Source organism: Capsicum annuum, chromosome 4 (assembly GCF_002878395.1).
Source record: "Capsicum annuum cultivar UCD-10X-F1 chromosome 4, UCD10Xv1.1, whole genome shotgun sequence".
Classification (NCBI taxonomy): Eukaryota; Viridiplantae; Streptophyta; class Magnoliopsida; order Solanales; family Solanaceae; genus Capsicum; species Capsicum annuum.
In genome coordinates, this window is record NC_061114.1 from 95,046,631 (window position 1) to 95,074,595 (window position 27,965).

The 27,965-nt window shown below is 37.8% G+C and overlaps 1 protein-coding gene across 2 annotated transcripts in view; it reads left to right on the forward strand.

The window, feature by feature from the left end:
• The window catches only part of LOC107867810 (inositol hexakisphosphate and diphosphoinositol-pentakisphosphate kinase VIP2), a 71,059-nt gene that overhangs the window by 36,257 nt on the left and 6,837 nt on the right, over positions 1–27,965 (forward strand). For both annotated transcript variants that reach the window (XM_016714244.2, XM_016714245.2), the window contains exons 15-28: positions 394–475; positions 8,107–8,265; positions 8,361–8,403; positions 8,796–8,878; positions 17,316–17,378; positions 17,463–17,537; positions 18,280–18,396; positions 18,678–18,919; positions 19,101–19,145; positions 19,281–19,347; positions 19,792–19,863; positions 26,052–26,302; positions 26,457–26,514; positions 27,180–27,347. In XM_016714244.2, coding sequence (XP_016569730.1) covers positions 394–475; positions 8,107–8,265; positions 8,361–8,403; positions 8,796–8,878; positions 17,316–17,378; positions 17,463–17,537; positions 18,280–18,396; positions 18,678–18,919; positions 19,101–19,145; positions 19,281–19,347; positions 19,792–19,863; positions 26,052–26,302; positions 26,457–26,514; positions 27,180–27,347 — 1,525 coding nt within the window. The remainder of the gene's footprint in view (positions 1–393; positions 476–8,106; positions 8,266–8,360; positions 8,404–8,795; positions 8,879–17,315; positions 17,379–17,462; positions 17,538–18,279; positions 18,397–18,677; positions 18,920–19,100; positions 19,146–19,280; positions 19,348–19,791; positions 19,864–26,051; positions 26,303–26,456; positions 26,515–27,179; positions 27,348–27,965) is intronic.

Sequence of the window (27,965 nt, forward strand, 5' to 3'; positions counted from 1 at the left end):
TGAATCTCATACTGATGATAGTGCATTGTAGCTTTCACTGTTCTGAAAACTAGAGAGAGTTTTCTAATTATAATTATCATCTTTCACCTTTCTTGACTTGATTTTGTGAACCCTTGTTACCACCAGAAGCCCAAAGAAAAGGAAAGAATAAAATAGAACAACAAATTGGTTGAGACTAAAGGAGTTGATTTCGTTGTGTGTTGGAAAATGCTATCTGATGCATTGCACCCTCAATTGGCCAATTTTTTCTATTCTTTTCCTGATTCTATTCAGTCTCTTCCATTCTTATTGGAAAAAATGTTGTAACTCACTAACTTGCAAAGAACCAAAACTTATTGTTCATAATTGATTGGAAAAAGCCGATCTGGATCTGTTGCTCACTCTTTTGTGTAGACCTGGTAGGGGAAGTGATAGTGAAGCAGAAGACTTTGAGCATGCTGAGAAACTACGTCAAGTTAAAGCAGTTCTTGAGGAGGTTGACACTAACTTCTTATTCTATACATTTATCATGGCATAGTATCATTGTTAATACATGTTGTAATGCAAAAATAATGGAAAAGGAACAACGTAATAAACTAGAGGAATGGTCCAATATATTTTGCTTTTAATATTTTATACTTTCTTAAATATCTAGGTTACGTTAAAGGTAACATTCCAGATCACAATTTATTTTGAAATAATTTTTTTTCACTTTAATTCCTTTTGTGCCCTATGCTTTGCTTTTGGGCTTACATGCTATTCAACAGAGTAATAGATCAGTGCCAAATAATAGGGCAAGCAGTAAAAGGAAATATAATTGCAGTTATGAAATATGGGACATCGAAACCTCTCCTCAATTAGTATATTGCTTTAGCATAGTTCAGAATCCCCTTACAAAATGAGTAAAATCAACTATTTATAGGCAACTAGTTTTGAAACTTTTTTGTCACCTTTAATTAATTTGCCCACAATACATCAACAGATGAGAATACTCCACTTCATCCCTATCTTATGTTGCCCAATAAGAATCATCCATTTGTACATACAACAACAACAACAAACCCAGTGTATTCCCACTTAGTGGGGTCTGGGGGGGGTAAGATGTACGCAGTCCATACCTCTACCTCTGATGAAGTAGAAAGGCTGTTTCCGAAAGACCCCCGGCTCAAGTCACGAGATATCACACAAACACATAGTACAGCACAGCAGCAGATGACATAACATAGATACGGCACCCATAGGGAATATAAAACAGAGTAAAGCAGGAATGCAGGAATAATAAAGCAGAGGAAAGCACACAGATTCGTAATAAACATGGAACACGGAACACGAAACACTGAATACAGAATCATAACAGGAATACACCCCCACCAATTAATTCCCTACACTAGCGACCCGAACTGGCCCTAATCCTCTGCCGTAATTCGCATCTTCCAGCCCTTCCTGTCTAGGGTCATGTCCTCGGTGAGCTGTAACTGTTCCATGTCCCGCCTAATCACCTCACCCCAGTACTTCTTCGGTCTACCTCTACCCCGTCTAAAACCATCCAACGCTAGCCTCTCACACCTACGGACCGGGGCATCCATGCCCCTCCTCTTCACGTGTCCGAACCATCTCAATCGTGCTTCCCGCATCTTACACTCCACTGAAGTCACACCAACCTTCTCCCGGATAGTCTCATTCCGAACTCTATCCCCTCGGGTCAGTCCACACATCCAGCGCAACATCCGCATTTCTGCCACCTTCATTTTTTGGATGTGGGAGTTCTTAACTGGCCAACACTCCGCTCCATACAGCAAGGCCGGGCGGACTACCACCCTATAGAATTTGCCTTTAAGCTTGGGCGGCACCTTCTTATCACACAGCACCCCCGATGCGAGTTTCCACTTCATCCATCCCGCCCCAATACGGTGCGAGACATCCTCGTCAATCTCACCGTTACTCTGGATCACGGACCCGAGATACTTGAACTTATCCCTCTTCCCTACCTCCTGTGCTTCTAGCCTCACTACTACCTCATTCTCCCGCCTCACGTCATTAAACTTACATTCCACATACTCTGTCTTGGTTCTGCTCACCCTGAACCCTTTAGACTCCAGAGTTTGCCTCCACAACTCTAATTTGTCATTCACACCCCGTCGAGTCTCATCTATCAGGACTACATCGTCTGCAAAAAGCATACACCACGGCACCTCCCCTTGGATACGCCGCGTCAACACATCCATTACTAACGCAAACAAAAAGGGACTAAGAGTAGATCCCTGATGCAATCCTGTCAGGACAGTGAAATGCTCTGAGTCTCCTCCCGCCGTCCTCACCTGGGTTTTCGCTCCCTCATACATATCCTTAATTACTCGTATATATGCCTGCGGTACTCCACTCACCTCCAAGCATCTCCAAAGCACTTCCCTGGGGACTTTGTCGTACGCCTTTTCCAGGTCGATGAACACCATGTGCAGATCCTTCTTCCTCTCCCTATACTGCTCCACCAACCTCCGTACCAGGTGGATTGCCTCCGTCGTCGAGCGGCCGGGCATAAATCCGAACTGGTTTTCCTAAATAGACACTATACGTCTCAGCCTCACCTCGACCACTCTCTCCCATATCTTCATAGAGTGACTCAGTAACTTAATCCCCCTATAGTTATTGCAACACTGAATGTCCCCCTTATTCTTATAGAGGGGGATCATGGTACTCCACCTCCACGCCTCGGGCATCTTTGCCGTCCTGAAAATTTCATTGAACAATGCAGTCAACCACCTTACACCAGCCTCTCCAACGAACTTTCAAAATTCCACCGGTATCTCATCCGGCCCCGTCGCCCTACCCCTTCGCATCCTGCGGACTGCCTGTCTAACCTCGTCTACCTTAAAACGTCTACAATAGCTAAAATCCCGACACTCCCCTGAGTGCTCCAGTTCCCCTAACACAATAGCTCTGTCCCCCTCGTCATTCAAGAGCGTATGAAAGTACGACTGCCATCTCTTCTTTATGTGACCGTCCTCCACCAACACTCTACCGTCCTCCCCCTTAATGCACCTCACCTGATCGAGGTCACGACCCTTCCTCTCCCTAGCCTTAGCGAGTCGAAACAACTTTTTCTCCCCTCCTTTCCCCTGTAACCCTGCATACAAGCTCTCAAAAGCGGCCGTCTTAGCTGCCGTGACCGCTGACTTCGCCTCCTTCCTCGCTAGCTTGTACTCTTTCCTGTTTACCCGCTTCTCTTCTTCGTCCTTACTTTCCACCAACTTAGCATACGCCTCTTTCTTGGTCTGCACTTTCTTCCCCACCTCTTCATTCCACCACCAATCCCCCCGATGATGTCCGGCCCGGCCCCTAGAAACACCCAACACCTCCCTTGCATTCTCCCTGATGCACGTTTCCGCCCTGTCCCACATACTATCCACGTCCCCCCTACACTCCCACACCCCCATTCCCGCCAACCTCTCCCCTATCTCCCACGCATTCACTGGCGTCAAGCCGCCCCACTTAATTCTCGGTCTACTCTCCTTACTCCTCCGCTTTCTATTCTTCTTTATACCCAAATCCATAACCAAGAGCCTATGTTGAGTCGAAAGATTCTCACTCGGGATGACTTTACAGTCTTTACACAACGCCCTATCCCCTTTCCTAAGCAACAAAAAGTCAATCTGGGTCCTGGCTATCGCGCTCCAAAAGGTGATCAGGTGCTCGTCCTTCTTCGGGAAGCCCGAGTTCACCACCACCAGCCCAAACGCCCTCGCAAACTCCAATAGGGTCGCACCCTCTTCATTTCTCTCCCCAAAACCAAAACCACCATGCACATCCCCAAAGCCTCCCGGTAGCGCCCCGATGTGCCCGTTGAAATCCCCTGCTACAACAATCTTCTCCGAACTGGGCACGCCTCTCACCACCTCCTCCAAAGCCTCCCAGAACCGCATCTTCTCCTCCCCCTCCGATCCCACATGCGGCGCATAGGCACTACACACGTTCAGGGTAAACCCCCGAATGACCAACTTAATAGTCATCAACCTATCGTTGATCCTCTTCACCTCCACTACCTGGCCTGTAAGCTCTTCATCTACCAAGATGCCAACTCCATTCCTACGCCTGTCGCTCCCAGAGTACCACAGCTTGTAACCGTCCACATCCCTAGCCTTAGACCCTACCCACTTTGTCTCTTGGACACACGCAAGGTTGATCCTTCTCTTCCTAAGAATCTTCACCAGCTCTATGGACTTCCCCTGAAGGGTCCCTATATTCCAAGACCCAACCCTCAGCCTACCGTCGCTATCCACGCGCCCCCCACTACCCCCCCCCTCGGCCAAACCTTGGCCTCCCACCCACTCCCGCTCTCTCCCCATTTGTACATAGTGTCATCATATATCTTGGGGCCACGAGTCCCTTTCACCTTTTTCCTTATGACTTCGGGCCACAAGTTCCCACCCAGTATTAGTTTGGGACCTTCCAAACAAAACCAATATCAATATTAGAGAAATTGTTGGTTTTTAACTTTGAAATTAAAGATTTTTAGCTTTGAAATTAAAGAAATAACAAAGAAAGAGTTGGTTGAGGAAAAACAAAATATTGCATTTGTATTGTCAATGAAAATTATTTTATTAATAACTCAAAACATATATTTATAATTAAATTTCTAACTAAATTTCAATTCAAATAATTATAACTAATTTCTAATTCAAATAACAAAGAATAATTAATTCCTAAGTCTAAGCCACATATAATTCTAATAATTTAAAGACTACTAAAATTATTTACTCCTTTATTTCTGAGACATATCTTCAACACTCCTCTTGGATCATAAATTGTAGATTGCAGTCGCGGCTTCGGTTAAATTTGACCTCTTGAATAAATCTGTCAATCCATCTTTGTTCTGCATGGCTTGTGTGCATCTTCTGGAGTAAATAAGAAACTTTTGCCTCTCATATCAAATTGTAAAATCTCATGATTAGTGGAATCAAAGATTCGACAATATTTATCTCCAAATAATAATTTAAATTTTTTTCATTAGTTGACCAACACTTAACTTTTATCAATATCGGGCACCTAAAGGGCATTTGAAATTATTTTTGTATCTGAAAGTGTTTTGATTGCAACATTTCATTTTTCTTTTGCAGGAATATAGTCACCATTTTCAATTCTAGTTTTCTTATTTTCCAAAGGCGGAAACTCTTTAAAAAGAGTTTTGTCATATGTCATGTGGTTTGTACAACCACTATCTATCATCCAAAAATAAGATTTCTTGGTTGAAGAATATGTTGCCACAAATAAGTGATCTTCTTCTTCTTCTTTGGTGACTTGGGCATTTGTTTTATATTTTTTAGATTTATTTTTGCATTACAGCTCTATGACCAAGTTGATTGTAGATCTTGCATTGTGCATCTGGTCTTTTCCAATATTTAAATGGAGGATGACCTATTTTGCCATAGTGCTAGTAAGGTGGATAGTTTTTTCTTGAATTATTGCCCTTGCTTTGAGTCTTGTGGTTGGCTGTCAAAGCTCCTGCAACCGTACCATCATGTCTCATAAGCCTCCTTTGCTCTTGTGCCTGCAATGTATTTAATAATTCTTTTCCAAGATAATCTTGGACTTGTCTTTTGTGTTTTTCAAGATAATTATTGATACTTCGTATCTTTCAGGAACAGTAACAAATTTTTTTTCAACAATTCTCGAATCTTTAAATTTTGTGCCATGCAATATAATCTTACCCAGTTAACAATGCCAAGAAATTGGTCTGAGTACGCTTTGACAATCTCAAATTCCTTCATTTTTTGCAATTCAAATTTCCTTATTAGATTCAATACCTGCATGCCTCGTATGCTTTCATCTTCGGTATATTCTTCTTTCAGATTATCCCAAATTTCTTTTGCTGATTTAAAGGTCATAATTCTCATGAAAATTATTGGAGAAACACTAGCAAACAAAGTTGCTTTTACTTTTGATTTTCTGTTTTTCTTTTCCTTTTGACTTTTGATTTGGGCCACTGTGGTATTATCGGAAAGCGAAAAAGCATCATAATCCTCCTCCATGGCCTCGAAAAGATCTAAAGTCTCTATTCTTACTGCCCAAAGATGGTAATTCTCACCATCAAAGACAGGAAGAGCTATTTGGGAAAAGTTGTTTTTAGAATTCATCTCTCTCACAAATCCCTCAAGAAACTGGCGCTCTGATATCAATTGTTGGTTTTTAGCTTTGAAATTAGAGAAATAACAGAGAAAGAGTTGGAGAGAAAAAAATACTGCAATTGTATTGTTAAAGAAAATTATTTTATTAATAACCCAAAACATATATTTATAGCAAATTTATAACTAAATTTCAATTCAAATAAGAATAACTAATTCCTAAATCTAAGCCACATATAATTCTAATAATTTAAAACTACTAAAATTATCTACTTCTACTTTATTTGTGAGATATATCTTCAACAGAAATCAGTAGGCAATGATCCAGCTACTTCTTCAATGACTTTTCAAGTAAAACTCTTATCTGGTTCCTTTATTTTTACCTCGTTATTTTTATTCCGGCATCTGATGACTTTGAGTCCGATACGGCCGCGTGTCTTCCGGTGTTATCAAAAGCAAGAAGCGCTAAAAAGCTCTAAGGTCCGTTGGGGCTTTAAGTGCAAATTGCAAATAAAACGTGCTTTAATGAAAAAAGGCTGCATAGGAAGAAAATATATAAATATATTTGTTTAGTTCCTAGACTAATAATTGTAAGCATTAATGACAAATATATGAACAAAGAAATTAAAAAAAAAATTAGGATAAAGTGAAATATTAATGGTTTAGTATAGCCTCTTCAAAAGAGGTGTTAGGATTTGTTCTGAATTTCTTACCTTACTTGGATTCTACTATAATTGTGTTTTACTTCGGAAAGGATTTTTTAGTAGAAAAAGTTTTCTAGTAGGTAAAGATCTTTTTCCTATTAGATTTCTATTAGGTTTATTCTTTCTTAAAAGAAGGGTTTTGTAACTCTATAAATAGAACAATTCTCTTCTCAAGTCATAACACAATAGCCTCCACAATGTAGTTTTTTAAAGAGCCTAGTTTATGGAGAGATTTTATCTCTCATTAGTTTTATGTTTTTTTTTTAATTTCGGTTTTTAATATGTAGGCCAATTGGCCGAATCATATTAATAATTTTATATTTTAGTATGTTTTTCTTGTCATCTTAGTTATCATCTCAAATAATTGCAAACTACAAGCTTCTGCATGACGCTCTCTCGATTTCGAACCCAACAAGAGGTTCATTGAAAAGGAAAAGTATGTCTTAGAATCTTGATGACGACACTGAAACGCATATTAAGCGAGCCAAAGTGCTCGACACATTTTGTTGAGCTTCGCTTCAAGGCTTAAGCATGCTTTAAGCGTGCCTTTGATAATACTGATGTCTTCTACACTTCTCCCTCCTACAAGTAGTAAAGAAGCCATGCTGAGCATAATGGAGAAGAGATTAATAGCAACAACAAATAGTAAGGCAAAGCAATATTGGTCCTTTGTGTGGCCAAAAGCAGTTAAATTATAAATACAATGTATCAGGGAAAATTAATCCTTTCTATGGCCAAAGGAGTTATATTGCAAGTAGAATGTAAATCAGGAGATTTGCTTATTGTCCCTTATTTCTCCCTTACCTATCATTACATGGTTTACTTGTATTATGCCACGTACTTCCACACGTATGTTTTTTTTAATCTTTTGCATGAAATATTTAGGATGGCTGAACAAAACTTCTGATCAAATTATACCTTTAACAGCTGGAGAGTTGATGTGACAGGAGAGTGTTCATGCAGGAGGAAGACATAATAGTTCATTTTAATTGTCATGAGTGCAAAGTTCTAAGAGTGATTTTATCTGCTATATAAAGTCAAGGGGAGAATAGAAAAGGAGTCAAGTTTGTAGGGCTCTGGCTTGGGTGTCAACTGGTACCTTTGGGTGGACAGATGAGGAGAGGTTTGGGGTATAAACTAGTGACGGATATTGTGGCAAATATAATTTTGACTAAGTATTCTTGCTTCAATTTCTCCGTTACTGATTTCCGAAACTGGAGAGTATGTGGCTAACGTGTTTAAAATTGATATGCTATCAAGTGCTCAGTTCTTACCAATATTTAAGATGACATGTTGAATTGCAGGGGGGACATTTTTCTGGGATCTATAGAAAGGTTCAGCTAAAGCCACTACAGTGGGTTAAAGTTCCCAAATCTAATGGTGAAGGTGAAGAAGAAAGACCTACTGAAGCTCTTATGGTTCTAAAATATGGAGGTGTTCTCACTCATGCTGGAAGAAAACAGGTTCTATTACGCATTAGTAATTATTGAAATGTTTCCTTCTGACACGCGAGGAGTAACTTTAACCTTTCTTCTTGTTTTTTGAAATTTCTTTGCAGGCTGAAGAGCTTGGAAGATACTTCCGTAATAACATATATCCAGGTTTGGCTTGAAAACATGGACATCTCGCATTTGACTTCCCAAACTTTTCCTCTAAAGTCGTATCATGTCATCCTTTTGATAAGACAAGATTTAGATATTATCAGATGAAATACTTCCTTCCTGCTTAAACGCTTTACAAAAAAAGAAAAAATCACTATAAGAATTTGAAGAGCATCAGCAAACTCTAAGTTTGGCTTCCCTTGTTATCTTTGAAAATGTTGTGTCCAAGCTCTGTAGGTGCAGATGATTAGTGATTTTTTGACAAAGAACCATTTTCTTTTTGTGTTTTAGTCAGTCGGATGACTTTTTTTTTTTTTTTTGTGTGTGTGTGGGTGGGCAGGGAGGGGATGGTGTTATTGCATATATTACAATATCTCTACTTTGAACCACAGGTGAAGGTACAGGCCTACTTCGCCTCCATAGTACATATCGTCATGACTTAAAGATATACAGCTCAGATGAGGGTCGTGTGCAGGTTTGCTTCTTTTTTCTTTGTTAGAATATGAGTAAAAATAGGAATAGTATATACAAAATTCTACTTGGAAAAGGATTATACTATAGTGTCTATAAATAGGGTCTTGATGTAATTATGTAAAAACACCATTCAATAATATTTTTCTCCATTAATTCTCACATGGTATCAGAGAGTTGGTGAGAAACTTCACACCGTGCATCAATTCCGGCGACTGATTTGTGTCATATTTTATTTTGTGGGTTGTGTGAAAAATACAACACCACCAAGAGGATCGGAAAGCTCAGGTGACAAAAGCCCGACCCAAACCACTGGAAAATAACCCTCCATGCGCCCACACGCGCCTGCCGGAAATCCGGTGAGTTACATCATGCGCCGGCGCGTGAGTCTTCTCCGATAAAATTTTTTTGAGTGGTTCCTTTTTTATTGGGGTCGCCGTTCTTTTCCGATCCGACCAGTTACTTTATTTTCAGATTCCGGTAATTTTTTGAAGATTCCAATCGTCGGAATTAGGGTTCCAACGACTTCAGCTTTTTTTTTCCTCTGACAGTTTTTTTTCCAGAGATTCAGCTTCTGTTTCTTGGTACTTTCAAGTTAAAATTCCCAAGATGTCTTGGGTATGATGTTTTTGGCCCCCAAACTATCGGTATCAAAAGTTCAAGTTCTATGATCACTTTCGAACCATTAATGGGAAGTTCAAATTATTTAGCCTGGGCTTCCTCAGTTAAGTTGTGGTGCAAAGGTCAAGGTGTCCAAGATCATTTAATGAACAAGGCTAGTGTAGTAGATGAAAAGGGAAAGTCTAGCGTGGAAAATGCGAAAGCTAAAGAGCAATGGGAGAAAGTTGACGCTCAATTATGTAGTCTCTTATGATGATCTATTGATTCCAAATTGATGCCCTTGTTTCATCCATTCCAGACGTGTTATTTAGTTTGGGAAAAGGCTCGTGCTTTATTCACTAATGATATATCTCATTTTTATGATGTGATAGCTGGAATGACCAACTTAAAGAAACAAGAATCCAATATGTCTGCTTACTTGGGACAAGTACAAGCAGTCATGGAAGAATTTGATACATTGATGCTCATAACTGCGGATGTAGAAAAACAACAAGAGCACAGATAGATATTGTTTTTAGTTCTTACACTTGCTGGACTTTCTACTAACCATGATGTTGTACGTGATGAGATTTTAGCTAGTCCTACGATTCCTACAATTGATGCGTTATTCTCTCGTCTTCTTTGTCTTGTCGCGCCTCCTAGTCACTGTTAAAATATTGATTTATTTGATGTTATTTTTCGTTTTTAGTTTAGTAATTTAATTTCTAAAATTCAGTTATTCAAGTTGATATAGAATAGGATTTATTAGTATCCTAGTTGAAGTTAGAATAGGGTTTTATTCGTTTCCTAGTTAGAAATAGAATAGGATTCTTTTGTCTATTTATATTCTCAGATGTGAATGAATAAACAAGCAGAATATTTTTTTTTATCCTCAAACATTTTCTAACAATTGGTATCAAGAGCCAATTTCTTGAGGGATCTATGAGAGAGAAGACCCTAAAAATAATCCTACGTAAAAGTCAATATTGTTATGGCTTCCAACAATTTTTCAATTCCGTCACCCCCAATTTTTTATGATGAAAATTATCCAGTTTGGGCTATTAAGATGAGAACATACTTGCGAGCATATGATCTGTGACAAGTGGTAGAGGTTGGAGGAGAGGTAAATCCTTTGCCAGATAATCTGACTATGGCGTAAATTAAGAATCACAGAGAAGAGGTTACAAAAAACTTTAAAGCTGTCTCTTGCATACAATCAGCATTTTCGGAAGTAATTTTCGCTAGAGTTAGGGCGAGTGAAACTGAAAAGGAGGCTTGGGACAAGTTGAAAGAAGAATTTTACGGAAGTGACAAGATTAGGCAAAGAAAAGTGATAAATCTAAGAAGAGAGTTTGAAATTCTCAGAATGAAGGATTCAGAAACTATTGAAGAGTTCTCCAACAAGTTGATCAAGGTTGTAAACCAAATCATATTGTAAACCAAATCAGACTTATGGAAGAAGAGCTTACAGATTCAAGAATCATGAAAAAGGTTCTTGTGAGTTTGCTGGAAAGATTTGAAGCAAAGGTTTCCTCACTCGAAGATTCGAAGGATCTCACAAAACTATCACCTTCAGAACTTGTACATGCTTTTCAAGCTCAAGAGCAAAGAAGATCCTTGAGGCTAGAAGAAGCTACTGAAACTGATCTTCAAGCCAGAGGAAGGTAAAATCCCAAAAACTTCTACTAATTCTAGTAGAAATAATCAAGGCAATTCTCGCAATGGAGTCAAGAAGAGAGAAAACTTTCCTCCATGCAATTATTGCAGTAAAATCAATCATAAAGAGGATGATTGTTAGTTTAAGGGGAATAAACCACCTCTCCAGCGTAGATATTGCAATAAGCTTGGTCATATTGAAAAGTTTTGCAGAGTGAAGAAGGAGAACAACCAACAAACTCAAAAAGCCAACATTTCTGAAGTTGAAGAACAAGAGTAGTTTGTGTTTACAGTGATGGAAGCAACTAGATTGAATGATAAAAACACATGGTTTCTGGACAGTGGTTGCACTCAACACATGACCAGCAAACGAGAATATTTTACGAAGTTGGAATCTGCCAAAGGTAGTGTCAAGCTGGCCGATAAAACTATGTTCGAGATTGTTGGTAAAGGAACTGTGGCAATTGAAGCTCCCAAAGGTATTAAATTTATTCAAGATGTTTTGTTGGTACCTAATCTTGATGAAAATCTTTTGAGTGTTGGTAAAATGCTAGAAAAAGATTATATGTTACTGTTCAAAGATAAAAAATGTGTTGTTTCTGATTCTAGTGGCCAAGAAGTGATTACGGTTGAAATGATAAAAAAAAGTTTTCCTTTGAGTTGGAACTCAAATTCTGAGCAAGTTTGTCGAAGTAGTCGATGTGAACAAGTTATTGTGACCACCAAGCACAACGATGACGATTTTATTTTTTATTTTAGAAAAATTGAAAATTGCTGCGCTACAATGGACGTTGAAATCGAGCAAATCACTTCTCAAGAAAATCCTCAAAAGCTTCAAAACAATAAGGAGGCTATAACTAAGGATAATCCACATATTGTAGCTGGGACAACATTCGGTTCTCCAGACTCTGGCAATAATAATAGTTCCAATTCAGACCTCACATTTCATGAAAATCAGAAGGACAGAGATGATGGGATGGATGATTGCGATGATGTCTCAAACTATAATGATGTTGATGTCTATTTATCAGAATCCCGTTGCAAGAATGATAGTGTTCCAGACAATGCTTCACCTCATTCTGGTCCTTCGCAGAAATTTGGTTCAGCAGAGGAAGGAGAGCATTCCTTAGGAGATGTTTCTTTAAATCCTGCAACATCGAGTTCTGAATCCAGTATGGATGCAATGTCAAAAGATCTTAACTTCACAGATGAAAATACCAGTGCAAGTGAAAAACAGGTGCTTATAAGATATTTGCTTTATGGTATCTGCAAGCAGTTGTTATGCCGACCTGTAGTTCTTAATTGTGGCCATGTTTATTGTGAAAATTGTGTGATCAATCCTAGTGACAAGCTATGTAGATGTCTAGTTTGCCAACTAGAGAATCCAAATGGATACCCCAACATTTGTTTGATTCTTGCACACTACCTGGAAGAGCAGTTTCTTGAGTTGTATGCATCAAGGGAAAAGGCATCAGCGTACAGAGCTGCTCGTCAAATCCTATCAGCACAAAATCAGGACGAAGCTGCTGGCTGCAAATTACTACCTAGATTTGATCTTTCTGCATGGTTAACGGGAGGAGGACCGCAAGTTCATATTGGAGTAGGTTGTGATCATTATAGGGTATGTCCTTTTGCTGGGGAACGGTACAAATACAAAGACTGCAAAGAGAAAATAGGAGCTTGGAAGATGTTCATTATGGATAACTGTGAGGAGCTTATGTCCGAGTACCTTGGATTTATGAAGGGTGTTGTGTACTCTTATTATTTGTCTCTCAACATCTCTCGTGAGATGCTACAACAGAACAAGATTCTCAAGGTGATTAGGAAGAACCTTGTGAAGAAGTATATTAAGATGTTCAATGAAATTGCTGAGACCAAGGAGGATCAACTCGCTGATATATTTACCAAAGCTCTTCCTAAATTCAGATTTGAAACTCTTTGTGAACAACTTGGAGTTACCAGCAAACATCTCAAGGAGGAGTGTTAAAGTATTGAGTTATTTGCTGTTATTTTTATTTTTCAGTTTAGTAATTTTATTTCTAAAATTCAGTTATTTAAGTTGATATAGAATAGGATTTATTAGTATCCTGGTTGAAGTTAGAATAGGATTTTATTCGTTTCCTAGTTAGAAATAAAATATGATTCTTTTGTCTATTTATATTCTCAGATGTAAATGAATAAACAAGCAGAATATTTTCTTATCCTCAAACGTTTTCTTCTTCTCTGTGTTCTGTAGAACAACAATCACAAAGTAGTTTCATCACCCACTGTTGACTCTTCTATTCTTACATCTCAAACCATAAAATTTCGAACATATCAGCCTATGAAAAATCGACGAGGAGGAAGTCATTCTGGAAAATCTTGATCGAAGTGTAGTTATTGTCATAAAGTTGGAGACACTCAGGATATATGTCATATTTTGCATGGTCCACCACCCAGTTATGATCCTGCTGATGTAAAGGAATATAATGAGTTCCTTCAAAATCGAGCAAGTAAGCAGACATCTCCACAGCCTAATCGACCATCCAATAATGCTCATATTGCCCAAACAGAATATGATGAGTTCCTTCTGTATAGAGAAAGTAAGCAGACATCTCCACAAGTAGCCTCAGTTGCCCAGCCTGATGCTTCTGTTGCTGGTAATCCTTTTGCTTGTGTTTCACAGTCGTACTCTAGGATCATGGATTGTGGAATTAGGTGCTTCTGATCATATTTCTGGTAACAAATCACTTTTGTCTAATATTATTTATTCACAATCTCTTCCTGCTATTATTTTAGCCAATAGGATCTGAACAAAACCAAAAGGAATTGGACAAGCCAAACCCCTATTTTTTGTTACTCTAGACTCTGTTCTTTATGTCCCTGGTAATCCTTTTAATTTTGCATCTGTTAGTCGTTTGACACGTGCCCTTAATTGTAGCATACCTTTTTTATGACTTTTTTCTAATGCAGGACCACAGTACGAGATAGACGATTGGCGCAGGACATGAATCACAAGGCCTTTACCATCTTACCTCTTCAAATTCCTTCACAGCATGCTTCGTTACAGACCTCCAGACCTAATTCACAAACGTTTGGGACATCCGAGTCTATCTAAGCTACAAAATATGGTGTCTAGTTTGTCTAGTTTATCCACATTAGATTGTGAGTCATGTCAACTTAGGAAACACATCCATGCTACTTTCCCGCATAGTATTGAGAGTCGTTCAGAGTCTATTTTCTCATTAGTACATTCTGATGTTTGGGGTCTTAGTAGAGTCAGTTCACCTTTAGGTTTTCATTATTTTGTTAGTTTCATTGATGATTTTTCAAGATGTACTTGTTTTTTCTTAATGAAAGATCGTTTTGAGATATTTTCTATATTCAAAAGTTTTTGTGTTGAAATGCAAACTCAATTTGGTGTTTCTATTTGTACTTTTCGTAGTGATAATGCCTTAGAATACTTATCCTCTCAGTTTCAGGAGTTTATGACTCATCAAGGAATTGTTCACCAGATATTTTGTCCGTACACTCCTTAGCAGAATGGTCTAATAGAAAGAAAAAATAGGCATCTTCTTGAGACTGCTCGCACTCTTCTCATTGAATCCCATGTTCTGCTACAATTTTTGGGCGATGCAGTCCTCACATCCTGTTATCTAATTAATAGAATGCCATCATCTTCCCTTCAGAATAAGGTTCCCCATTCTATATTGTTTCCACAGTCACATCTCTACTCTATCCCCCCTCGTGTCTTCGTGTCTTTGGGAGCACATGTTTTGTTCATAAATTAGCCCCTGGAAAAGATAAATTAGCCCCTCGTGCTCTCAATTGTGTCTTCCTTGGTTACTCTTGAGTTCAAAAAAGGTGTCGTTGTTATTCACCAGATCTTCATCGCTACTTTATGTCCGCCGATGTCACTTTTTTTTAATCTCAACCTTACTATATATCTTCTGATCATCCTGATATCTCTGAGGGTTTACCCGTATCTCCAATCTTACCCGCACCATCCTTGGTCTTACCCATATCTCTAGACTTACCCGAACCAACCTTTAAGGAATCAACGGTTACTTCTACATCTCCTGCTACAGTGCCACCACTTTTGACTTATCATCGTCATTCGCGCCCACCATTAGTCCTAAATGATTCATGTCATGCATCGGACGCTGCTCTTACTGTGGAATTTCCTTCTCCTAGCCAATCAGTTGCACTTCAAAGAGGTATGCGTTCCACTCATAATGCTAACCCACACTAAACTTTCTTGAGTTATCATCGTTTATCATCACCCCATTATGCTTTTGTATCATCTTTGTCATTTATTTCCTACCTAAGACTATAGGTGAAGCACTTGCTCATCCAGGATGCTTGAATGGAAGCAGGCTATGATAGATGAGATATCTGCTTTACATGTAAGTAGTACTTGGGAGCTTGTTTCCCTTCCTGCAGGTAAATCTACTGTTGGTTGCCATTGGGTTTATACAGTCAAAGTTGGTCCAGACGGTCAGGTTGATCGGCTTAAGGCTCGCCTTATTTCCAAAGGATACACACAAATATTTGGGCTTGATTATAGTGACATTTTTTCTCCAGTGGCTAAAATAGCATCTGTCCGTCTTTCCTATCCATTGCTACCGTTCATCATTGGCTTTTTTATCAGTTGAATATTAAGAATGCTTTTCTGCATGGTGATCTTGAGGAAGAAGTCTATATGGAGCAACCACCTAGTTTTGTTGCTCAGAGGGAGTCTAGTAGCCTTGTATGTTGATTGCACAGGTCACTCTTTGGTCTGAAACAGTCTCCTCAAGCTTGATTTAGAAAATTCAGCACAGTAGTAATTCAGTAGTTTGGCATGATTCGTAGTGGAGCTGATCACTCAGTGTTTTATCGACATTCTCAACCAAATTTGTGTATTTCTCTGGTGGTTTATATTGATGATATCGTTATCACCGACAATAATGAAGATGGTATCTTTAAATTGAAGCAATATCTCTTTCAGCATTTTCAGACCAAAGACCTCGGCAGACTGAAATATTTTCTAGGTATTGAGGTTGCTCAGTCCAGATCAGGTATTGTTATTTCTCAACGCAAGTATGCCTTAGACATTCTTGAGGAGACAGGAAGGATGGGATGTAGACCTATTGACACTTCTATGGATCCAAATGCCAAACTTCTACCAGGACAGCAGGAGCCACTCAGTGATCCCGAAAGGTATAGGCGATTGGTTGGAAGGTTGAATTATCTCACCGTGACTAGACCTGACATATCCTTTCCTGTGAGTGTTGTAAGTCAATTTATGACTTCCTCCTGTGATAGTTATTGGGATCCAGTTGTTCGTATTCTGCGATATATAAAGTCATCTCCAAGTAAAGGACTACTCTTTGAGGATCGAGGTCACGAGCATATCATTGGATACACAGATGCTAATTGGGCAAGATCACCCTCTGATAGACGTTCTACCTCCGGATATTGTGTTTTAGTAGGAGGTAATTTGGTGTCTTAGAAAAGTAAGAAGCAGAATATCGAGCAATGGCTGTAGCAACTTGTGAGCTAGCTTGGATCAAACAGTTGCTGAGAAAATTAAAATTTGGAGAAACTGGTAAGATGGAACTTGTGATAATCAAGCAACCCTTCATATCGCATCAAATCCAATGTTTCATGAGAGGGCTAAACAGATAGAGATTGATTGTCACTTTGTAAAAGAAAAGATATTCTCAGGAGATATTGTTACAAAATTTGTGAAGTCAAGTGATCAACTTGCAGATATCTTCACCGAGTCCCTCACCGGTCCTCGTATTAATTACATTTGTAACAAGCTAGGTACATATGATTTGTATGCACCAGCTTGACGGAGAGTGTTAGAATATAAGTAGAAATAGGAATAGTATATACAAAAAAATCCTACTTGGAAAAGGATTGTACTATAGTGTCTATAAATTGGGGCTCGATGTAATTATGTAAAAACACCATTCAATAGTATTTTTCTCCATTAATTCTCACACTCTTCTTAATGTATATTTGATATTGTAAGTGTCAACTGTTTTTTTCTTTGTTCTTCAATTCTTTCTCCTTGTAACTCTTTGGCATGCCAAATTATCTCATATGAGTTCTCTAGTTTTATTTAACTCTTACATTGGCCAAAATCTATATCTCATTTCCCATTTTATTTATTTTCTCTAATCCTTGAGTTTGCATTGCACATAAATATTTGGTAGATGTCTGCCGCTGCATTTACCAAAGGTCTACTTGACTTGGAAGGACAATTGACACCTATCCTGGTCTGTATCCACGTTCAAAGCTCTCCTCCTTGTATTTTCACAACGGAGATTAAATGAACTATATATTTGCTTCTTCACTCGAAGGTATCACTGGTTAGCAAGGATTCATCTATGCTGGATGGACTCGCCAATGCCAGTATTGAGATAAAAGAAGCTAAGGTTGTTCTCTTCTTCATTGAATTAATATGTTTGATATTATATTTGAAGACCTTTATCTAGTTCTTAATTGAGTTTGTGGTTGTTTTTTTATCCATAGTTCTTGTTGTGTTCGAGGATACTTCCATTCTGATTTGGATTTTAATAGTGAAAAGTTCAAATGATCTAATAAGTAGCCACAGACACCAAAGATCACATAAGCGTAACCTTTTTGACAAATTTTACATACTATGATTACATTCAAAGAAAGCTGGCTGCTGAGTTTTCCTCTCTCCTATGAAAACATGAAGTTGTTGTCAGAGTGTTATCATATTCTTAAGTCTGTCTATGGACTTGACCTCACAACCTTTATTCTACCAAAAATTAGTTTTCTTTTGTGTAAGTGGAAGATTACATTGGAATACAAATTTGCATGCTGCAAATATTTGCTCTATTATATTGTAATTGTGATTCATTTGAAGCCAATGAAAACCATTGGAATTATAATTGTGATTCATTTGAAGCCAACGAGAACCATTGGAATTTGATGGTCTAATACCATAAATAAGGTACTTTCTGATGGAGTGGCTTATCGAATATCAGAGCCTCCTTTTAGCTTTTAGAAATTACTTGATAGTTTAATGCAAGTCATAGATAGCAGTAAATCGTCCAGCATATTGATCCCAATGTCTGTATCTTTAGGACTTTTGAGTGTTTACAAGTTTTTTGGTGGTTGAGATAACCTTTCCGCTTGTTCTATTTACAGGCGAAGTTGAATGACATAATTACATCTGGATCAAAGGCTAGTGGACCATCAGAGAAGCCTTGGATGGTTGATGGAGCTGGACTCCCACCTAATGCATCTGAACTTCTGCCCAAGTTGGTAAGTCTTAATTTGAATGTCCTGATGGATCATTCTTCTGAGAAAAACCAACCTCAAGCATTTGCAGCATGTTGTTCTTTCTCATTGTTGCAATTTTATCCCTTTTATGTTCCCGTTCTACTTCCTTTCTCTGTGATGTGGTTTACTTTCAATGCCACCCATATTCTACCCAGTTAATTTGCAAGCTTTTGGATTTGGTTGTTTGGAGTATTCTTTACTTTTTGTTTTTGGCTGCTGTCAGCCTTTCTATTTTCACTATCTCAAATCTTTATTGTAATCAGGTGAAATTGACTAAGAAGGTGACAGAACAAGTGAAGCTTCTTGCCAAGTATGAAGATGAAGAACTTGCAGAGACAAGTTCCTATGATGTGATTCCCCCCTATGATCAAGCTAAAGCACTTGGTAAAACAAATATAGATGTTGATCGTATTGCTGCAGGTTTACCTTGTGGCAGTGAGGGATTTCTACTCATGTATGTACGTTGGAGGAAACTTGAGAGAGATTTATATAATGAACGTAAAGAGTAAGCTGTTTCTAGTTGAATATAAATTTTTTTACACTTGAATATTTTTATAGCTGCTCAGATCTGTGTAAGGATACAGATAGTTTGCGATTGCCCTCTGTTGAATCTGTGCTGCTGTTTTTTTTTATTTGAGTGGTGTCGTTGTTGTTTATATTCTCCTTAACACACTATTCAATTACAGTCGTTATGATATCACTCAAATTCCAGATGTTTATGACTCTTGCAAGTAAGTCAACTCTCTGACATACTTTATCACTTTCTTAATGCAAAATACTTGAAGAATTTTCTTCACTAAAATTCCACTAAAAGAGCTTTATTTAGATAAGGTGTCTCTTATAGTATTTTCTGAATTGTTTCTCAGGTATGACCGTGTGCACAATTCACATCTAAAGCTAGAGGATTTGGCTGAACTCTTTGAAGTTGCACAGGTACAAACAAGAATAACTACTAACACTAGAAACTTCCTCGAAAGAAACAGCTAGTTTCTCCTCCTCCTCCCCCCCTCTGCCTCCCTACCCCCCCCCAAACCCAACTACACACACAGAGACCCAAAAAAAAAATGGAAATAAAAAAGGAAGAGTAAAAAAAAAAAGACCCCAAAATATGATATAAGACTGTTAGAAGAAAGTTCCTTCCAAAAAAAAAAAAATCGAGAAAAAGTACTGCTTTGAGCTCCCCAATTTTCTTTCTCAGTACTGACTACTGACAAATAATTGTGATGGTATTGTTGATCTAGTGGCGTATCTTTAGGCTACTAGTTTCCTGTGTCCATTGTCTGAAATCTATGTTGTCTTATAGTGAAGGTTTTGCAGTGTTGACTTCAGAGTAAGCATGTCTGACTTCTACAAAATATGACTGCTTTTGTATTTCAGCTACTTGCAGACGGTGTTATTCCTAATGAGTATGGGATCAATCCAAAGCAGAAGCTGAAGATTGGGTCAAAAGTAAACTTCTTCAGAGCTAGTTTGCATTTCTCTCATTTTTCCTCTGTGAATTAGAATAATTTTTGCGTACTTCTTCCCTACCTAATTTTTGAGAAAAGGGACAACAGCAACTGCATGTCATAGGGTACTGCTACCGACTGTCAGCGATAACCTGAAACTTTTAGTCTTAAGAGTGAACGAAGAAGTAGATAGTATTCAAAAGACATTTTGGCTATGTCTCATAGCTTATAGAGTTACCTTCTGCTTCTATTAGGTTAATATCTAGATGGAATCCTCTGCCCCTATGCCTCTTAAGTCAAATAATAGCACGCGCTACAACCTAGAACATTTGGTTCATCAGTTAAAAGAGTGTTGAGGTTTTCCACTGATCTGGGACATGGAAGGCAGACAAGTACATGTGGATGCCTTCTTTTTCATGCTGTTGAGCTGTTTTACTATACTAAAAATTAACATAATGTAGCCCCCCAGCCTCCATGAGACTGTCAACCTGTGCTCAAGGAAGGGAACTCTTGAAAATTAAATGTCAAGTGTGTTAGAATGTTTAGAGTAAGAATATTAGAAGAGTTAGTTGTTGAGTCTGATATAGTCCTCATCGCACAAATATTATGTGTAATGTATTTCATGTCAATTTTCTGCTGAATGTCTCTCAATATTGAGAGTCTTGTCATTAAATAGAAAATATTCAATGATTACATCTCTAAAGATCCGTTTTCCTATCCCTAAAGATCAGCTTTTCTATCCCTCTAAATCTGCTATTCTATCCCATCAAATCTACTCTTACTAAAGTCACTATTATTCTCTTTAACTACTAAATCAAATCTATGTAATTACACGAATATACGACAATATATGATTACATTAATATACAATATTTACATCATGCTAACATCCCTTTCAAATTGATGCTGGTAGATCAAGAAGCATCAATTTGCCGACGAGAAACTGATGTCGTTGTCGTGCCATTGATTTTGTAAATGCATAAGCTATTTGAAGATCACTGGACACGTGCGGAAGAGTAATGACACCTTTATCTACAACTTCTCGTATATAATAACAGTCTACTTCGATGTGTTTGGTCTGCTCATGATAAACCGGATTAGTAGCAATCTGAATAGCACTTGTATTGTCAGCATGGAGAGGAGTAGGATTAGATTGAGGAAATCTAATCTCAGCAAGTAGTCCACGAAGCCACACAATCTCGGAGCAAGCAGTAGACATTGCTCGATATTCATCCTCTATTGAAGATTTTGACACGCGGTCTGGCTTCTTCCTCTTCCAAGACATCAAAGACTCTCCAAGAAACATGCACCAACTAGTAACCAAATGACGAGTGTCAGAACATCCCGCCCAATCAGAATCACTAAAAGCATTAAGACGAATAGACGAACCACTAGGAAAGAATAATCCACGATTAGATGTTCCTCGGAGGTATCGAATGATGCGACGGACAGCCACCAAATGAAGATGACACAAAGCTTGCATGAACTGACTAACTTGTTGAATTGCAAAAGAGATATCAGGCCTGATAATAGTAAGGTAATTTAAGCTCCCAACTAATTGCCGAAATATAGTTGGATCAGGAAGAAGATAGCCTTCCTCCCGGCGATACTTTACATTCAATTCTAATGGAGTATCCACAGAGGAGGAATCCTGAAGACCTGCCAAAGAAATCAAATCTTGGGTACATTTGTGTTGATTTAGAAACACACTGGATGAATCACGATGAACTTCCAAACCCAAGAAATTTGTAAGAGTGCCAAGATCTTTCATATAAAAAGAATCCTTAAGTTGTTGTTGCGGGCTAGTGATTAGTGAAGAATCAGTTCCTGTAATAATAATGTCATCGACATATACCAAAAGAAGAACACAACCTGTGGATGTTTTCCGAAGAAACAAAGATTAGTCATAGTTGCTCTGCTCAAAAGAGAATTGTAGCAAAGTAGACCGAAATTTGTCAAACCAAGCTCTGGGAGCTTGTTTTAATCCACTTCAACTTGTATACATCTTATGTAGGTAATGAGAACAAATCTGGTGGAGGTTTCATATAAATATCCTCTTTGAGATCACCATGAAGAAAAGAATTCTTGACATCCATTTGATGAAGCGTCCAGTTTTGTGAAGCAGCAGTGGCAATAATAGTTCGCACCGTCGTCATTTTTGCTACCGATGCAAAAGTCTCTTCATAGTTCACACCATACTCCTGCTTGTTACCAAGAACAACCAACCGCGCTTTGTACCGATCAGAGTTCCATCAGAATGAAGTTTAATTGAATAAACTCATTTACATCCAATTAGATGGACATTTGAAGGACATGAAACTATATCTCATGTGTCATTTTCTTTAAGAGCCAAAAGTTCTTTCTCCATTGCCTTCTGCCAACATTCATGCTTGGAAGCTTGTAAGTAATAAGTTGGAACAGAAATGGTAGATAAAGTAGATGAAAAGCCATACCAATTAGGAGGACAAGATACTCTCGTAGATCGCCGAGTGGGCTTAAGAGGAGCAGGCCTTGAAGAATTCTCAGATTCTAGTTGTGTAGCAGTTTCAGGTGGCGGATCAATATCAAAAAAAGGGGTAAAGTTAGCTGCCGTCGTTCGTACACAAATCCAGGTTTGAACCTCTTAGAAGAAGATGACAAATCCTCAAAAGTAGGAAGAAGAAGAGAAGCAGGAGATGACTCAACATGAGTAGGAAAAAAATACTGATTCTCAAAGAAAACAACATTTCTAGAAACATAAAATTTATTAGAACATAGATCATAACAGAGAAAACCTTTCTGTGAAGTACTATAACCCATAAAAACACATTTAGTAGACTGAGCGAAAAGTTTATTACGCTAAGAAGGAGGAAGATGCACAAAACAAATACAACCAAATGTATGAAAATCATCATAGCTTGGATTTTTGTAATAAAGACGAAAATATGGAGATTCAAGATTTAAGACTTTAGATGGTAGTCTATTAATTGAGTAAACAAGAGTAGACAAAGCTTCCACCTAATACTTAGATGGAACAGAGGACTCAATCAATAAAGTACGAGTGATATCTAAAAGATGACGATTTTTACGTTTAGAAAATTTTTGAACTCATAAGACATATTCTCCACCAGAATCAGATCTCAATAATTTGATGCAAGTAGAAAATTAATTCTTAATATAGGCCAAAGATGTCTTGAATATGGAAAATACCTTAGATTTGGAACGAAGAAAATATACCCACGTAAATCGACTATAATCATCTGTAAATGTCACAAAGTGCTTGAAATGAGCATAAGAAACAATTGGTGAAATACCTCAAACATCACTATGAATGACATCAAAACACTTTGTAGCACAACTACCAAAATTAGGAAAAGGAAGAATTTTACTCTTACCTAATTTACAAGTGGAACAATTAAAGGAAGCAGTGGAAAATTGATTTTGGTATTTGATAAATGAGATAAGATAATAGAATTTGAATGTCCTAAGCACTTATGCCATACCTCAGTCTTACTAGTGTAGAAGTACAAGCAAATGATAGAACACGAGGAATGAAAAAATGTATAGGAAACAGTCGTCCAACTTTAGGCACCTTCACAATTATCGTTTCCGACACCTGATCCTGCACAAGACAACCATTACGAGAAAAATTCACATCACAATTGTTATCTACCAATTGTCCAATTGAAATAACACTAGTGGAGAGCTTTGGTGCAAAAAAATATTGTTGAAAGTTTTAGTAATATCCCCAACCTTGGTAATGGGTAAATTACTATCATTGGCAACTTGAATTTGTGATGGACCATGATACTTACGAACATTTTTTAGCATACTAGATGAGTTAGTCATATGATTGGAAGCTCCAGAATCAACAAGCCAAAAATTAGATGCAAGATCATTACTTTGTATCCCTAAAGCTGAAAAGGCTGACATGATCATTTGTCTTACCATTTCAGGAGTAAGAACTTGTCCCAAAGATGAGTTCTCAGTAGTGAAACCATTTGTCCCAGCTTGAAAAGCATTAACCTTACGATTTTGAGGGCGTGTGAGACACTCTATGATAATGTGTCCTTGTTGTTTGCAATAATTACAAAACTTCCTGCCACAATTGCTAGCAATATGACCATATTCCTTGCAACTGTAGCATTGAGTTCTAGTCATATCCCTACTCTTTCCTTTACCTTGGGCAGCAAATGTAATAACAATATCATCAACTTTCTTGAAAGCATTTTGTGTGACAAAACGCTGCTCTTCCTGAAGTAATTCCCTTAAACAAACATCCAAGAAGGGAGACGGGTAACGATTCATCAAGTGGGAGCGAACAGTCTCAAACTCAGAGCGTAACTACAGAGAAAGATTCGGCCGGTATTTTGGCATAAACAATATCTGTAAATTCAGCCCATAAGTTCTGAAATCCAGAAAAATAATCCTGAATAGAAAGACTTTTTTGAGAGTAATTAGCAATTTCATACTCTAAATGAACGCGTCAGGCACTATTATCTTGGTTGTAAGCCCTTTGTAAATAATTCCACATAGCTTTAGCTGTTTTGTAAGGCCTGTGATTAAGAACAATAAGAGGGTCAATTGACCCTAAAAGCCATGTCATCACCCGAGCATCTTTAATTTTTTATTCACCTAACTTTGTAGGATCAGTAGGAGTAGGATCGACTCCATCTATATGGCCCCATAGTTCTTTTCCAGTGACAAATAACTGAAACTAAAAATCCCATGATAAGAAATTCTTTCCAGTGAAACGAACACTGAATGATTCAAACTGATATGAAGTCATATTTATGAAAACTAGAAACACTGACTCAAAAAGAATAACCAAAATGACCAAGATCAAAATCCAAGGTGTTAATTGCCGAGGAACAATCAACAAAAACCAAAATTTTCCAAAAAGACTGAAAGGAACCACAAATGAACTCTATGAAACAAGACAGCCAAGAGAAGGCTTCGATACCATGTCAATTTTCTGCTGAATGCCTCTCAATATTGAGAGTTTTGTCATTAAATAGAAAATATTCAATGATTACATCCCTAAAGATCCGTCTTCCTATCCCTAAAGATCAACTTTTCTATCCCTCTAAATCCGCTATTCTATCCCACCAAATCTGCTTTTACTAAAGTCACTATTATTCTCTTTAACTACTAAGTCAAATCTATGTAATTACACTAATATACAACAATATATGATTACATTAATATACAATATTTACATCATACTAACATTTCACACCTTTGAATAGATGTCTCTGATATTAATTAGAATATCAAGTTATCTTTTCATATTTTTCATATGATATTAGAGCCTCTACGGTCTCGTAGAGACTAGAGATTATGCCACCTATCCTGTCATAGTTTTGTTCTTTTCTCCCCTCTTTTTTGCGATTCTTCTTGTGGCAACATTCTTATTTCTGGTGAATGTTCCGTCAGCAGCACGTCTATTTCTCGTGAATGTTCTGATGGAGCTGCATTACTTTCCAGTCATTGTTCCAGCAACCTGACTTTCCGGCGAGATTTGGACAACCAAGGTTTTCGATGAGATTCCAATCATCACAAATTTTCAGGCGACCATTTTTATGCTCTGAAAATAAGCAAGCTCAAGTTTGTGTCCCCACTTTGGGTTTGAGGCGGCATCTAAAAAGTGAAGTATGGGTGCTGAGAATATTAGAGTTTAGATAATTCAGAGAGTTAAGTTATTAGATAGTCCCATAGTGAGATATGATTTCTGTTCGACGCCTATAAATAGGTGTCTCTTGTAAAAAAAAAAGGGCAGCCTGCTGAACTAAGCTCCTGCTATGCGCAGGGGAAGGGGAAGGGCCCGATCACAAGGATTTATTGTATGCAGCCTCACCTTACATTTATGCAAGGGGCTATTTCCAAAGCTTGAACTCGTGACCTCTTGGTCACATGGCAGCAACTTTACTAGTTACGCCAAGGGTCCCTTTCAAATAGGTGTCTCTTGTATTAATTTGAGTATCAATTCTTCCTCTCATATTTCTCCATTGCTATTTCCAATATTTGCATAAGGAAAGAAACAATGTTGGAGCTTGTTTCTCAATGGATCGCTAGATATGGTCTTGGCTTTTCATGGTTTAGAAGTCCATTCAATTACATGTAAATCATATATCTGGTTGTATCTTTGCTTATTGTAGATGAAAGCTTCATAGAGACTTGAATACATCATCTAAGATTATGATATTTTAGATTGCTCGCCGATTGTTGGGTAAAATTTTGATTGATCTGAGGAATACTCGGGAAGAAGCTCTAAGCGTTGCTGACTTGAAGAGTAGTCAAGACCAGCATTCAGCAGTGAATAAGATGGGGAATGAAGATAATCATCTCAAGCCTAACAATAGGAGTGATCAAGACCTTAAAAAAAGTAGCTTCACCAATGAAAAATCAACGGACCAGGATGATGATGAGGACAAAGAGACCAAGTACCGGTTAGATCCAAAGTATGTGGTCTTCACCATTAATAGATAAAGAAGTTTGCTGAATCCCTATCAATTTCGTGGTTATTTAGACATGCCTCCGAAAATCAAGGAAAATCTGCTAAGACTTCCACTGTATTATTTGTGATGTTTTCTGATATCCTTCTCCTTCTGTCAGGTATGCAAATGTGAGGACACCAGAAAGACATGTGCGGACACGGCTTTACTTTACATCAGTGAGTGAAACCTGCAATTGAGTTATGTCATTTTTTCAACTGTTTTGTGCAGCTGCTGCCAGCGCTATTCTTCTATTCTTCCTCTTAACCATGAACTCCACATCCTTATTTTTCTAGCTATAATTAGCAAAACATAGAAGCAAAAAAGTATAATAAGTAAAAATAAGTAAAAACATGTCAGTCTATAAACATAACTAATGGGGGTGCTAACTGATAGTTACTAAAATACTATGAGGTCAAATATAAATGGGTTTAACCTAATTCTGATTGTATAGCCTGACAAAAAAGACTTGATGCGGAAATAGCAGAGAGAAAAGTTCAAGTCAACTTTTATGTGATCAACATGAATGGTCTTCACCTGATTTTGACTTTTAAGTCTAGCAAAAACACTTGATGCCTGCAACAGGATGAAGAGATGAAGTTACATGACTTAAGTGCCTTAAAAACCATTTTTGATATTTCGTCAACTGGCTTTATGTTACGTTACAAACTCTATGTTCCCATAGCTTTCTATTTCCTTCCTTCAATTATCGGTTCTGCTAATTTTCTATGATTACATTATTGTTTAATTCTTATAGAGCTATTAAATCTTTGGTTTTTGCTTGTCTTGTCTGTTTTAGCTTTACCATTAATTTAAATTTGTATCCCTCATCTTCCCTTGTCAGGAGTCACATATACATTCCTTTATGAATGTTCTTCGTTACTGCAACCTGGATGAGTCTCTTCATGGAGAGGCCAGCCTTGTGTGTGACAATGCTTTAGATCGATTGTTCAGAACCAAGGAGCTTGACTACATGAGTCATATTGTATTGAGGATGTTTGAGAACACAGAGGTTGGTACATCTTAGTGATCCTTAACTGAAAGCACAAATAGAAACAAAAAACAGTATAACTGGTTACTGAAGTGTATCACTCTCTCTCTCTTTTTTTTTTTGCATCCTTAGAATTAATTTGGAAGTTAAAAACCTTTTGTACTTGGTGTTTTGAGAAGGTAATGATGGCGCATCATTTCCTCTTCATTATATAAGAAGTATTATCTTGAATGTAAATTGTATAAGAAGTTAAGAGCTGAGAATAACTTTTAACCTTCTCATTTATATTCGATAAGATATAAAGGTATCTTTTTTTTGAAAAAATAATAATATAAAGGTATCTTTTCAAACCTTTTCAGCATATGAGTGAATCATTATGAGAAATATAAAAACCTTCTTAATAAGGCCCTTCTGCCTCCTTCATTGGTATAAAGTCTCTATGGATCTTGATTTTTATGGACTTAGTAGATGGATCAACGATAGGGAGGAGTATAAGATTGCTAGGCGTGAGGCGAAGTTAGCAGTCACGATGGCTAAGGATGCTGCCTTCGAGAGGTTATACACATCGGTAGATAGTAAAGGTAGGGATAAAAAGTTGTACAGGTTAGCCATGGTTAGGGAGAGGAAGACTCGGGACCT